This window comes from Hydra vulgaris, chromosome 15 (genome assembly GCF_038396675.1).
Source record: "Hydra vulgaris chromosome 15, alternate assembly HydraT2T_AEP".
Taxonomy (NCBI): Eukaryota; Metazoa; Cnidaria; class Hydrozoa; order Anthoathecata; family Hydridae; genus Hydra; species Hydra vulgaris.
In genome coordinates, this window is record NC_088934.1 from 9,651,050 (window position 1) to 9,666,167 (window position 15,118).

The 15,118-nt window shown below is 25.5% G+C and overlaps 2 protein-coding genes across 4 annotated transcripts in view; both read left to right on the forward strand.

The window, feature by feature from the left end:
• The window catches only part of LOC136072142 (tyrosine-protein phosphatase non-receptor type 2-like), a 44,828-nt gene extending 37,082 nt beyond the window's left edge, over positions 1-7,746 (forward strand). The window contains exons 10-12 of one of the 3 annotated variants that reach the window (XM_065820693.1): positions 1,258-1,389; positions 6,610-6,874; positions 7,432-7,746. In XM_065820693.1, the coding sequence (XP_065676765.1) occupies positions 1,258-1,389; positions 6,610-6,874; positions 7,432-7,633 (599 nt within the window). In that variant the 3' untranslated portion in view covers positions 7,634-7,746. The remainder of the gene's footprint in view (positions 1-1,257; positions 1,390-6,609; positions 6,875-7,431) is intronic. The other 2 variants (XM_065820694.1, XM_065820695.1) reach the window with 2 other exon arrangements.
• A 1,078-nt stretch (positions 7,747-8,824) lies between these two features.
• The window catches only part of LOC100201131 (ATP-dependent RNA helicase DHX33), a 40,601-nt gene continuing 34,307 nt past the window's right edge, over positions 8,825-15,118 (forward strand). Inside the window, exons 1-3 of the mRNA XM_065820692.1 lie at positions 8,825-9,113; positions 9,237-9,741; positions 10,166-10,254. Of these exons, the coding sequence (XP_065676764.1) occupies positions 8,825-9,113; positions 9,237-9,741; positions 10,166-10,254 (883 nt within the window). The remainder of the gene's footprint in view (positions 9,114-9,236; positions 9,742-10,165; positions 10,255-15,118) is intronic.

The following is a 15,118-nucleotide window of genomic DNA, read 5'->3' on the forward strand; positions in this document are numbered from 1 at the left end:
TGGTTTTGTAAAATTTTTAGAAAAAAACTATAGTATAGTCACTCGATCAAGTATAGTCACACCATCACATTCATTATTGACATGTGGAGCTTTAGTTGATACATTTAAAGCATTCTAGGTGTTTTAAAATACTTAAGTACTATTTCATTACTCTTTGATGGCTGGACAAATAAATACAAAAGACTATCATTTATTGGTGTAAAGTGTTTAGTAATAACAAGTGTATGGAACAGAAAAAATTTCATGCGGCGTGTTTTCAAAGTACGCCACTTTGAAACCACGCTGCAGAAAATATTTCAGATTTTATGAAGAATGTTATTAAAGATATGCTTAGCACACAGTATGGGGAGTTAAGTTTGTATAATGATCATGATGGTACTGCCACAATGGAGGCTTATAGAAGTTGAACTGTGAAGAACCTCAACATTGCTTAGCTCATGTGCTGAATTTACTTATGGTTTCTAATGGTCTCAACAAATGTCCTGAAGTCTTAAAGTTGCTTAAAAAATTTCAAAAGATTATAACATGTTTGAATTTCAAATCAACTGTTCTTATTAACAAATATTTGTGTACAAATAATGTACACAAATATGATGTATTAAAAAAGTTGCAGAAGTGAAAGAACTTGTTAACCTTGATGAACAATTCCCAGTTCAAGCAAATCAAGCAAGCTTAAATGGCAATCTTATCATTTTGGATAGTGAAGATGTATGTAAAGAAATTGATAATTTGTTTGGAGAAAACTCAAAATATAAATCTAAACAACATAAAAGTTTAAAACTTCAAGTATGTAGTCAGTAGAACAGTGCCCTAATTATGACAAAGTCTATTGATCAGCTTATGATAGTGTGCAGTTAACAATGTAATTGATAACAATGACAATACACTATTTAATATTTTTTAATATTTTTGCTTTTGCTACAAATTTGATTTTACGCATTGTTTGATTAATCTAACATATAAAATTAATAATGCTTGGTTGGGATTTGATAATGACATAAAAAATTAATATATCTCTGTGAGTTCTTCTATATTTAATATTCATTCCGGAATTTTATTGTAAAATTAAATCTTTTGCTATTATGACATTCAAGATATATATATATATATATATATATATATATATATATATATATATATATATATATATATATATATATATATATATATATATATATATATATATATATATATATATATATATATACACACACCTTCAGTCAAATCATAAATGTTTTCCTTTTATATTTATAACAGAAAATTGTATAAATGATACTCCTCCACCGTTGCCTCCTCGACAACATGCAAATAAACCTCCAGTAAAACCTGAAAGAACATCAATATATGAGGAAAACCAGACATTACCAAAGAAAATCCAATCATTTTCAGGTTGAGCTAATTTTTATTTTAATTTTAAAATGTTTAACTTAAATATGAATTATATATGGAATATGAGACTGGATTTAAAGACACATATCTCTTTTAAGATATAAGGTAAAACAAAAAGGAAAAATGTTTCATAAAGTTTTATATTCTAGTTTTTATTTATATAATCAGTTATTTTCAATTAAACCATGCCTTCACTCTATCAATCATTTATTTTCAATTAAACCATGCCTTCACTTTATCAGCTTGTTATAGACAGAGATAAACTCCATACGAGCTCAATATCAACTTTACTTAAACAATACTTGATTCTAGAGTATAGTTTTTGAAGATTTTCTGCATGCCAATTGTTCTTGTAGACAAGGTCTTTCAAAATACTCCAAAAATTTTCAATAGAACAATTAGATTCAAGTTTGCAAGGTTATCCGCTTTCTCAACAAAGTTTACATTTTTCTTGTTGAGGTATATGATTACTGTTTTTGCATAGTGAGATGATGCCAAATCGGGCTAGAATAAATATGCACCATATGAATGATAATTATCAATGAATGGAATGAGTCTCTTCATTTCCATTGATACTGGAGTGATTTAACTTGAAGTAAGACTCATCATCCGTGATTGGTTTACAATTTTTGAACTTCTGATACAACTGACTGCGCTAAGTTCTAGCAACTACTTTTTGCTGGTCAGAATGTTTTGGAATTGTCATTTTTTTCTTGGAATAATTTTTTTTGTTTTTTTTTGTTCTACTGATGTGTTGCTGAGTACAGTTTAAACATAAAAAACATTAAAAGGTCAAACAAGTTTAACTCTTATAATGTTTGTCTTGGTCATTTTTTTTAGTCTTTCCTCGACTTCCTTGAACTTTTTGGCAACCAGATTATCTTTCAGCGTGTTTAATTATCTTGTAGGTAGTACTTTTAAGTATACTCTCAGTTTTAAAGTGGTCATAAGTGAACTTTTTACCAACATTTCTGTTGGTAATTTTAAATAAAATTTATACACACGTTTTCTTATCTCTTTTTGTCTTCAATTTTTTTTTTATTTATATTTCTATAAAAAATAAAAACACAGTATTTAAAAAGGTAGAATAAAAATACTTTTCAAAACATTCAAAACTTTTAAAAATACTTTTCCTTTTTGTCTTATCTTATACCTTAAAGAAATTATGTGCCTTTAAATCCAGTCTCTTTTTTCATTTGTCACCCGTTATATTTATACACATAAGGCAAATATATGTAACATAATGCACAATTTGTATATACACATGAATACAAATATAACCCACAGCAGTTTTTTTCTTGTGAGAAATTTTTAAGACAAAGCAAAATCCAACATTTTTTTTTGTCTTAAAATATGTTATCTCATTCTTTTAATTGATTATCTCAAACACCAATAAAAGCTGGCCTGATTATCTTGAACACTAAAAAAACCCTTTGAACCACAAAAAAACCCTACCCTTGCAGAGTAGTTTATGGTTTTTTTTTATTTATGTGTTTTAGTTTTGTTTAGTAAATTAATAAAAATCAAAATATAAAAATATAATGAAATAATAAATTTTTAATATTTAATACTCTAAGAAAAACGAAATGTTTTATATAATTTGATTTAATTATTTACATGTTTTATTTTACCTAGCTTTATTATTTCCAATAATTTTTGTTAACTTTATTTAAAAAAAAAAAAAAAAAAAAAAAATCTTTTTCTTACCATATTTATCATGTCCAAATAATTCCTGCCCTAACTTAAACCATCATTTAGTTAAAATGGTCTAAATCATGTTTTAAAAAAGCAGGCAATATCGATTTGAATTATATTTTAATATTTTAATACATTTATACAACTTTTGATATACATACTATAAGGTTTTCGTGGTCATCATCATCATCATCATCATCATCATCATCATCATCATCATCATCATCATCATCATCATCATCATCATCATCATCATCATCATCATCATCATAATTGTCATTATAATTATCATCATCACCATCAATTGTTTTAGAGTCTGCGCTTTGAAGGTGTTGGGTGTTTCCAATATACACAATCTTATTCATTTTCTTCCCTATGGAACTATTTCATGTTATCGGTAACACTCTCTTTAAGTCTTTCTACCTCTACCTTTATCTTTTGAAACTGCTAACTACATTCTGATAACAAATCATCTGCATTTTTATACTCATCAATAATCTTTGTGGATGTACCCTATCAAGTATTTTCACTAATCTCTATTTAAGATAAAATATCACATCTTTTGTTCACTTTTATGGCCTATAACTAAACTGCATGATTGATAAATACTTCTTATTGGTTTGGTAATTTTTTAAATAAATCTTTTTCACTTGGTTAACCAATTTATTAAAAATAAGTTTTAAGCTCTCTGTCAATATCCCTACTTTTCTATGGATTTTCTATTTTCTAGGGATTTGTTTTACAACTCTAAATGCTGCCTTTCTTTTGTTCTCTTAATCTAACAGCTTGCCAAATAACCTCTGCTTATACAATTAAGCTTTATATCCAGCTTTTTTTAATATACAGCTTGTTTTGCCCTTAACCAAGTAAAATACTTTTTTTTTTAATATTTTTCAAAATATATAAAAAAAAGTAACCAAAAATATTTGTTTGTGACAATAACAAGTCCATTAGTAACAAATTATTAATCATGACTTGATTTTATCAACAGCTTTAGAGTGAGTATGAAAATGTCTTTCTTTGAGTATGAAGAAGTTCAAAAAGGTTTTAACTCTTTTCAAAGCTTAAAAAAAAAACTTTTTTAAAAAAAATTAGTAGCTAGCATGATAAGTATTAGCTTTGTTATCTTTACAGTTATTAGCAACAAAAGTGAAAGTCAAATGTTGAGTTTTCAAGCATTGCTTTTTAATTTTATCTTGGTATCATTTAACTCTTGCATTATCTCTATTATGACTATCTGGCTCTATCAAAGTTTCATTAGTTTGCAATAGTTTTCTAAAAACAATTTAAGAATGTTTCAAAGCATATTATATATTAAACACCCATTTAACAATGTATAATTACTTTTTTTTTTCAACATTTTTATCTTAGTTGCTTCTCCAAGTCTATAGTCAGACATTGCAGCATCAACGTCATAACATTAACCATGTGCTTCTTTCAATCTCAAACTCTGCAAGTGCTCTACCACTACACCATATACACTACTGCATATTACAAAGACTAGGAGAAGATAACTCTGATTTAAAATACCCCCTATCTGGCTTCAATCAATCAATGATGAAGTCTTTTCTCATTATTTCTCAGCCAATATTGTTGCTATTTGTGACTTGCTCACTACACTGAAACATATGGCTCTTGTACCACTGACCCTGCCTTCTCTAAAGCCAAAGTTTTTTATATTTCTCAATTTCTTACTCAGTTAATTTTGTGACTCGTTTTCCAGACAACTCTTATAACTTCACCCCTATATTTTCTCTGACTCAATCTTTTGTTCAGTTTTTCCTTGTTCTCTTTGATATTATTTAAATCATGCTATGATCTTATTAAAATTTTTTATTTTGCACTTCTTCTATTTAATGTTCACCCATCAATGCGTTAAGTCAAGCTTCAGTTTAACCTATAGTTTTATCCTTCTTGTACAACTACTTTATTTGTATTTTGACCCTGACCGTTATTTGTAATCAGTTCTTTCATCTTTTCTGCAAGAGTAACTATCTGTAGATCAAAAATCCTTTTATCTGACTTTTATTAATCTGATGCTATTAAATAGAAGTCCATTATATCCGTTTATCTCAGATCTTGTCCGTTAAATCAGATTCTAGAGACTTGTGAAAAATCTTTATCAGTCTCATCAATTAAGATTGACATTCTACCTCTCATACTAATTTTATTACCTCTCACAAAGATAAAGAATAACATATTGAGCCTATTACTTTCTGAAAATCAATGTTTTTCTTTTGTTCTATTTTATTTTGTTTTATTTATTTTTTGCGTTTCATGTTTTTCTTTTGTTCTACTTTTGACTTGTAAATCATTATTATAGATATGTTCTATTATATTGGTTAAAAGTAAGATCAGTTCTGTTGCTACTTTTATAACTTTTATACCGTTTATATAGTCTAGGAAATTTTTAATTATGCTTTTCTAACTGCAGTATTAAAGTTGTCCTCGTTAAACAACACCTTCATTAACTGGTAACTTCTGGGGTGACAAAAAGTTCCATCATTGGTCTTGTGTTGTTCCTCAATTATGTTAATGAACTTCCTGATAAACTTACTAAAAATGCCTTATAAATGTTGTTGGACCTGCTCTAACTTCCATGTTGTTAGACCTGCTCTAACTACTATGCTTGTTGGGCTTGCTCTAATTGCTACGTTTGAGGTTTTGTATCGGTGTCACCATTGTCAAAAAAAAAAAGTCTTCTTTTCAAGCAACAAGGGTGTAGTATTAATTTTCATTAGCTTCTGGTTTCTCTTCTTTTGTTAACTATGAAGTTCCTACAAGTAATTTAATTTGAAAATAGCTTCTCTTGTTCATTTGGCCTAAAAATGTTTTCCAAAAACATATTTAACTTGAATAACTTATAGAGTTCTGCACCACTGATACCTTTTTGTTAATAATAGTTAGATTTCCATTATATCACAGTTACCCAAATAAAAAATAACAACTTTACATTTCTGTTACAAAAATATTATAAATAGTATGAACAAATAAAAATAAAATAGTATAAAAATGTATTAAAAAAAAAGATTTTTTAATTTTTTTACTTATACAATTATATAATTTTTATTCAAATACATTTTTTGTATTTGTTATACTATTTATCTAATATATTATGCTATTTTGTAATACAATTTAAAAACTGATCTTGCGCGAAAAATTTGTCGATTAAAAAAAAAAAGAGTTTTATTCTTTATATGTGTATTATTTTAAAGTGAAAGTTTGCACTGCTAATATAATGCAAATTCCACAGGAATATTTTAATTAGTTTTTAAAGTTTCTAAAAAATACATGATAAAATTTGAATAAGTGTTTTTTTTTGGTTGTTGTTTTTTTCACTGGAAAACTAAATAATAAAAATATTTTGCTAGAGTGTTAACTAATTTGCAGGTGTTTAGTTATGCCTACATGGAAAAATTAGAAAATAGAACTTTAATTCAAAATTCTGAACTGTTCAGAATTTTGAACTAAAGTTCTATGTATTTGAATGAACTTAACTCTAGTGTAACTGTATTTTTTAAAAAGATACGGATTCATCAAGTGAAGAGGAGAGCACCGAAGATATGGTTGACTTTGCAAATATGTATAATGAAGAGGTGGAAGAAGAGTTTACAGAACTTAATCATATAAGTGATAAATCTGATTATGAAGATGCAACAGTTACTAATTACAATCCGTTAAATAAATATGTACAAAACTCAAATGCTTTTATTAATGAAAATGAGAAATATAAAAAAGTAACAGAAAACCAAGAGTTAATTAACAGAGATGATTCAGTGCATAAGGCAAGGTATTTACCCTCTTGTTTTTAATCAAAACTTTTTATCAAGTTTTAATCATTTACATAATAGTTTTCTGACTTTGTTTACATTTTGAATTTATTCTTATATTTTTGCTTTCTGTTTATAAATGACTCCAACTTTTTTTAAATTTATTTATTACACTATTAACAATATATTAAACTTTCAACATCACTTTTCAACGCAATATATTAAACTTTCAACATTACTTTTCAACACAATATATTAAACTTTCAACATCACTTTTCAACACAATATATTAAACTTTCAACATCACTTGGAACACTGCATTATACAATGAACACTTTCAGCAACACTTGCAACAGTGCATTAAACTATCAACAGCATTAGAAAGTTAAATTTTTTTTCAAATAAATATTGAAATTTAATCAGCTATTAGCTTTACCAAAAAACACTCCACTCAATCTTTATAATTAAAGTCATACTTTAATCACATAATTTTTATAATTTAGTGTTTTTAATTTAGTTTTTAATTTTATTTTGTATTATAATCAATATTACCCTAATGTCTGTGTTTTTTTAAAAGGAAAGAACAAGAAAACGAAAATACGAATATTCGAAGAAGAGAAATTCAGGAAAAAAATATAAAAACAAAAAAACTTGTTGAAACCATAAAAAATAATATGAAAAAATCAGAGAAACAACAATATAATAAATGGTGGCTTTGCGTTGGTTCATTTGCTGGATTGTGTTCTGTTGTTATTATATTGTATTCTTGGCTTAGCTGATTAAATGAGCAGAGGGTTGTTACTAGGTCTTTCTATTTTTAAATGTATCATAATTTATTAATACAAATGTGAGTAATTTACATCATACACTAGAATAAACTATTTTTAAGACATATCTGTTTTAAAGTTTTTCACAGGTATTAAATACTATAAGTAATATTCAATTAAAGAAGATATCTTGTGTTACCAAGGAATATATTATGTTGAATTCTTATTGAAAATATTTATGATATTTTTATATTATTAATGCAATTTATTGGTTATTTGTTTTATGAGTTTTATGAGAAACAAACTCTTCTAAAATTAAAAAGTTTTCTTTATTTTAAATGAACTTTCCAAAATTAAAAATTTGTTTTATACCCTAAAAGTGTCTTTATTCACTTTTTCAATAAATCTTTTAACAAACATTTTTTTATTTCTTTTTTTTTTTTAATTTTTTTGATCAAATGATTTAATTAAAGTGTTTTTTGATCAGATTTTAAACTATTTTAAGAAACCTTTTTTACCATGTATATAGCATATGGTTTTGCTTTTTACTAGAGTGATATGTCAAAATTTTGCAGTTTAAAATATTTGTTTACAGTAAAAAGTTTGCAGTTTAAAACATCTATTTGCAGTAAAAAATGTGCATGTTTAAAATATCTGTTTGCAGTTAAATTCTGTTTAACGTTACCTAAAGGTTGTAATTGTTGTAAAAAAAACTTAAATGTAACAACAGTTTCAAATATTTCCTATTGTATGTCATATTTGTTCTTGCTTTTATATTTTACATGTTACCAGAATTCTTGAGATTTTGGAACATTTTTTTAATTTAAAAGTTATTTTTACCATTATTATATTGCATTAATTTAATTAATGCAGATACATTGGTGCCTTGATTAGATTTATAAGCAATTTTAATTAAGATTCAACATGTTTTATTCAATTTAGATTCAATGTATTTTATTCAATTTAGATTCAACATGTATTACTCAATTTAGATTCAACATGTATTACTCAATTTAGACATGTTTTATTCAATTTATTTTCAATACTATCATATTTATAATATTATAATACGCATATAATTGAATACATACACATGTAGTTTTAGTATTATTATTTGTGTATTTATTCTATTATATGTGTAATTTGCATAATGATACAGCATCTTGTGTTTTTTTTTTTAGTCTTTTGCAAATTAAGTTAAATATGAAAGCAAATAATCAACATTATAATATTTCCAAGGATTATAGTAGAAAGCGTATGCACCAATCCAACACCAATGAAATCAGAGCTAAACAATCAAATGCTGATAACATTGCTGTTACAACTGAAAACTTACAAGAACAGAGAAAAAACTTGCCAATATACTATGGTCGCAAGGAGTTAATTAAAGCTGTCATGCATAATGACACAGTTATATTAATGTCTGAAACAGGAAGTGGAAAGACTACACAGCTACCTCAGTATCTGCTTGAATCCCAGATGGCTAGATTTGGTAATAACAGTGTTCAGTATAGGCATAAAAGTTTTATCATGAATTGAATTTTGTAGCAGGCAATAAAAACAAATACAAGGCTTTTTGACTTTGTTTAACTTAAAATATATTTATGGTATTTAGGAATGATAGTGTGCACACAACCACGAAGAGTTGCTGCTATTACTGTTGCTGATCGGGTCGCAAAAGAAAAAAATACTTTACTTGGTGATCTAGTTGGATATACTGTTCGATTTGAAGATGTAACTAGCCCTAAAACATTATTAAAATATGTCACAGATGGAATGCTTCTTCGAGAGTCTCTTCTGGATTCTTTATTAACAAAGTACTCTATAATTATTCTTGATGAAGCCCACGAGCGTTCAATTCACACAGATGTTTTGTTTGGAATTGTGAAACATGCACAATTAAAACGTAAAGAGAAAAACATGAATAAACTTAAAATAGTTATCATGTCTGCTACACTGCAAGCTGATAATTTTGTTAAATATTTTACAGGAGCTCATGTTTGTTATGTAGAAGGAAGACGTCACCCTATTAAAATTTTTTATACAGAAGAAATTCAAAAAGATTATTTGCATGCTTCTCTTGTTTCTGCTATTCAAATACATAAAGAAAATCCTTTAGGGTGAGTTTGTTTTTGTACGTTTATTAAAAATATAATCTCAAACATTACTAAAGTAATTTTTTCTCTTTTCTGAAAGCAATTTGATTTTTTTTTTTTTTATTCATTTTTTTTTATTTTTGGATATGCCTCCTTGATATTATTTTAAAAACTAATAAAAAATTTAAAAATTATCATTCATTTTATGAAAAACCTTTTTAAAGTTGTCTAAAAATTTTCTAAAAGTCGTTTTAAAATGTAGTTGCAAAAAAAAACTTTTTTTTGTTGAGTTTTTTCCACTTGAAAAAAAAATTTTTTTTGTGTGGCTTTTTTACAGATTCTTATTTATTGTTTAGATATTTTAAACTTTTTTTTTTGTTTCTAACTTTTTTAAAAAATTTCTAGTTCTGCTTGAGTTTAATTTTTTATATATAAATATAATTTTTAGTGAAGATATTTTGGTTTTTTTAACTGGTCAAGAAGAAATCGAGATGTTGACAAACTTGATAAAAGAAATAGGAATGTTTCTGCCAGAAAGTAAGTTATTATTATTTATTACTCTTAAATGATATAAACCATTTTTGTTTTTGTTTTAAATTAAAAAATTATTTTCTTTTCTTTGACATTAAAAAAATTGGTAAGTTATTTCTTAAGGAAGAAATAAAAGGCTAAATAAAATTGCTTAGAATGCCAAGGTTCTCAGCCAATTCCAACTGAGAAAATTTTTGTAAAAACTGGTTTAAATTGTTATCGTAATTATTATTATCAGAGTAATTTGTATTGCTTTAATTTTGTATTGAACTAAATACAAGTTGCTATTATTTTTATCTGATTGATTATTATTTTATTTAAAAATTTAGTCATCAATTTATTTATTATCAATACTTTTGTTGTTATTGTTTGATCATTTTTTTTTTTTAAATTTGTTTTTAACATAAAAATATAGCAAAAAACATCTAGTAGATATAAGGCATATTTGTAATATTTAGATTGTGTGAAACTGTCTGCACACATAAAATATTCAGAATGTGTGAAATTGTCTGCATACACTTTTTTAGAATAAGTAAGTTATCCAGTAAAATTTTTAAAATCTTAATTGTCAAATTATGATTAAAAATTTAATTAGTAACATAATAGTTTGTTTGGAAAAGAAGAATCGTATCAAAAATTAACTGCTCGAAAAAATGGTTAAGGTAAAAAAAAAAACTGGCAGAAACTTATCTTAATAATTAAGATCAAAATTTGGTTTTCTGAATAATATTAAAAAGTATTTATTTTGAAATTCGCAAATGTTGATCATTATCAAAAACAGAGAAAGCAAAGTAGTATCGAAAATTAACTGCTTGAAAAAATGATGTCTAATCAACGTATTTTAATTTTAAGTAACATGCGAGAAGTGTTCCTACAATGACTGACAAATAAGTAGAACATGCAAGGAATACTGCTATATCAACTGACAAATAGGTAGAACTTGCAAGGAGTACTGCTACATCAACTGAGGGTTTGGGCAGGCAGTCTATCAGTTAAAAAAAATTGATTCATAATCATTTTCCTAATTTTCAGCATTATTCAATTTTTAATTACTTCAATATTAGTTATTTTCTGCTAATTTTGATCTTATTCTGCTTTTTGGATTTTCAATACTATTCCTTTTTTCACAATATTAGTTTTTTCTCTATTTTAATATAAATCCGGAAGGTCCCTTTTCGAATTAATTCTATTTGGCTGTTTTTGATACTGTTACTATTGCCAGGTTGTTTTTTTTTCAATCGGGTAAATTTTTATCTTTAAAGTAAAATTTACATCTGCCAAAGCATTATTTTAAGTAAGTCAGTAATGCTTTTAATATGCTTTAACAAGATTTTTTATGGTGCAGAATTGTTTTAAAGAGTATAAATAATACAATTTTCACATACAAAAATAACAACTTAATCAAGCAAAGCCACAATTAAATTTAAATAGCTTGAATATTTGTAAAGGCTAATTACCCCTTTGTCTGTCTTTACAATTACTCCTTTGTCTGCGTTCACAAATAATTGTGCAACATTTTAAAGACTTTTTAATTATGAGTTTACTTAACCTTAATTTAGTTGAAGTTTTTTTGATGACATGTTACAAAAAACATTTTATTTTTTGATGATATGTGGCAAAAAACACTTAGTTTTTTGATGACATATTTGTGACAAAAAACTGTTTTTTTTTTATCTATGTTATTTATTTCCATTTTAGAACAATTATGAATGAAAAATCATTTTGATTTTAATTTTATTGAAAATTTAAGATTTTTTTGCAAACCATAAAAAAGGAAATAACCACTAATATTAAGTAAATTTTATTTAATTCACTCAATTTTTTGTGTTAAAAACTGGTTTTATCGTTAATTTTTTAATTTTTTTTAATTTTTAATTCCATTTTAAAATTGAAATTCGAGAAAAGTTTTTAGCAAATTAGCTTTTTGAACACAAAATTTTCTTTTTTCTTGTCTGGAAATATAAAAGATTCTAAAAGTATTTAATGAAAAAATTCTCAAGGTATTTAATAAAAAGATTCTCAAGGTATTTAATAAAAAGGTTCTAAAGGTAATAAAAATAATCTACTATGTTTACTCATAAATAATGTTTACATTGTAGTCGAAGTCAGAACTGCACAAACTGTACAGTTCTGACTTCGACTACAATGAGTAAACTGTCGTACAAACTGTGTACTGTGTTTGTGACCAATAGATTTACAAGATGTGTGATCTAGAAAAGTAATAATAAACTTAGACAGGGAATAGTGAGTATTTCTGTTATGGTGCACCACGGGTGGTTAAGATCGTTTAGGTAGATAGAGCCTTTCTTTTCTTAAAATTCTTATTATATGTATAAGTTTAAACAATCAATTAATTGAAATTAAAAATTTAAGCAATCAATGAATTTAAATTGAAAATTTAAGCAATCAAGGAAATAAAATTAAAAAGCTTAAGAAAAAAACTTTGACCAATGGTTTTTGGCTAAATCATGACAATATAAAGGCAAAAATATTATGCTAGTTATGGGTGTTGGTATCAACAAAAAATAGTTGTTAATCATATATTATCACAGAGACATTGACACTCTTGAAGCAAAGAAAGAGCAACTTGTGCCTCAAGCCTCTAAAGTATAGTCAAAAACTAGCCGCTATCAATATTTAATCACTTGAGGATAAATGGCATAGAAGCAACCTCATCCAGTACTTCAAGATATAAGCAGGACCTCAATAAAGTTGAGTTTTATATACTGAACCAACTAGCTCGAGCACTGAGTGAGCAGAGACTTGTTAGAATGTTTATTTATGTTATCTTATTGATCTAAATCTGTGGAAAATAATTTCAAAAACTTTTTCTGTCTTTAATTTTGAATTAATTTTTTGGAATAGATTTAAATAGAAAAAAAAAAGAATTTCATTTAACTAACCAATTCATAAACTTTGAGTGACCAGGGCCCTGGCTGAACTTGGAGTTATATAATAGTATTATTAGAAATTATTCTTTAGGGGTAGGGTATAGTATGTAATACATAATATATTTATATGTATATATATGTTTGGTATTTATTTATTTATTGGCACAGCAAGCATACAAAAGCATTGTTTACATATATAAACATATAAATTTGTTTATATATTACATATAATATAATAGGCTAAGATTAATAATTCTATCTATATCAGTGTGTGTAGATTATGTGTAAAAAAAAAAATTAGTAGTAACTAAAAGTTGTAGAAATTTATAGGGAATTCAAGTCTGATTTTGAAATTTTAAATTAAAAAAAGTTTGCTTGGGCGAATTGTCTTCTTATGTGTCACTAAAATTATGACCTGATTTCTTAAAAAAATTTTATTATCACAAAATTAATCTTTTATTGTGCTTTAAAAATTTTGTAATGGTAACTAATAACTTTTTGTCAGCAGATGTTTTTTAATCCTACATCAATATTAAAATAATTTCTAAAATAACTTGTATATATACAAATATACTTACATACATAAAAACATACTTACATACATACATACATACATACATACATACATACATACATACATACATACATACATACATACATGCATGCATACATACACACATACACACATGCATACATACATACCTACATACATACATACATTTTTTTTTTTTTTTTTTTTGTAATTCACCTCCCCAAGGCCAAGAAGGCCACTACAGATGAGAAGGCTACTTGTGGTTATAACCCTCTCCCAACTCTATAACTCCGAAACACGAACCTTGATGAGCAAGGCCGCTGCGCATACATACATACATACAGCATTTGTTTTTATCCAAATTATATGCAAAATCTTTGTAGTTTGTTGATTTGCCAAACCCTGTGTTTAAATTTTATGCTGACCTGATGCTGACCTAATATAGTTTTAGGTCAGGAAATTATTTGCTGACCTTATTATTCCTAATTCTGAAGGCTGTATGCATACATACATGCATACTTACATACATGCATTTTTTTTATTTCAACAGATTTTGGGTTCATTTTAGTATAAAAAAAATTATTCATGTTTTTTGTAATGTCAACAATAGATATTTGGTGTTAAAATTATTAATATCCAAATATTAATAATTTTAACACCAAATATAAAATTTTAAAAATATTAATCATTTTATAATTAAATTTTCATTTTAGATTTTAGTAAACAAAAAGTTACGTTTTTTAACTAAAAATGAAAAATAGGGAATTTAACAGGATTTTTTGATTATAATTTTTTTTATCTATGTTTTTTTATAAAATGATTAATATTTTTAAAATTTTTATATAATTTCCCTTCATTTGAGACCCAACATGACATAATTTTGAAAAACTTTTTATTTAATAATATTAGGGACCTATATAATGTTCGAGGGTCGGTAGCAACCCCTTAAAATATTTTTTATTCAAAAATTTCTTAAATCTAGCATTTTTTTAATTATATACAACATATTCAGGGGGTGCCAGCAGTCATTTTCAGAAAAAGTTGTTTTTAGAACCACCTTAATATATATATTTATATATATATATATATATATATATATATATATATATATATATTTATATATATATATATATATATATATATATATATATATATATATATATATATATATATATATATATAATTTTAACACCAAATATATATATATATTATATTTGTCTATATTTGTAGCAGCACTCCTAGCATTTTCTACCTATTTGTTAGTCGTCATATTTAAACAGTAAAAAAATAAAAATAAAATATTTTAATCTATTAAGTTGTGTTTTTGTGTTTTTTCAAAAAAATGATCAAATTTAATTAGTTTCTTCAATTAAAATAAATGGTTTTAGCATAATATACTTGATTTTGTCAGTTTTATAGACAAAAAGTTGTTAAGAGCTGTGTTTTT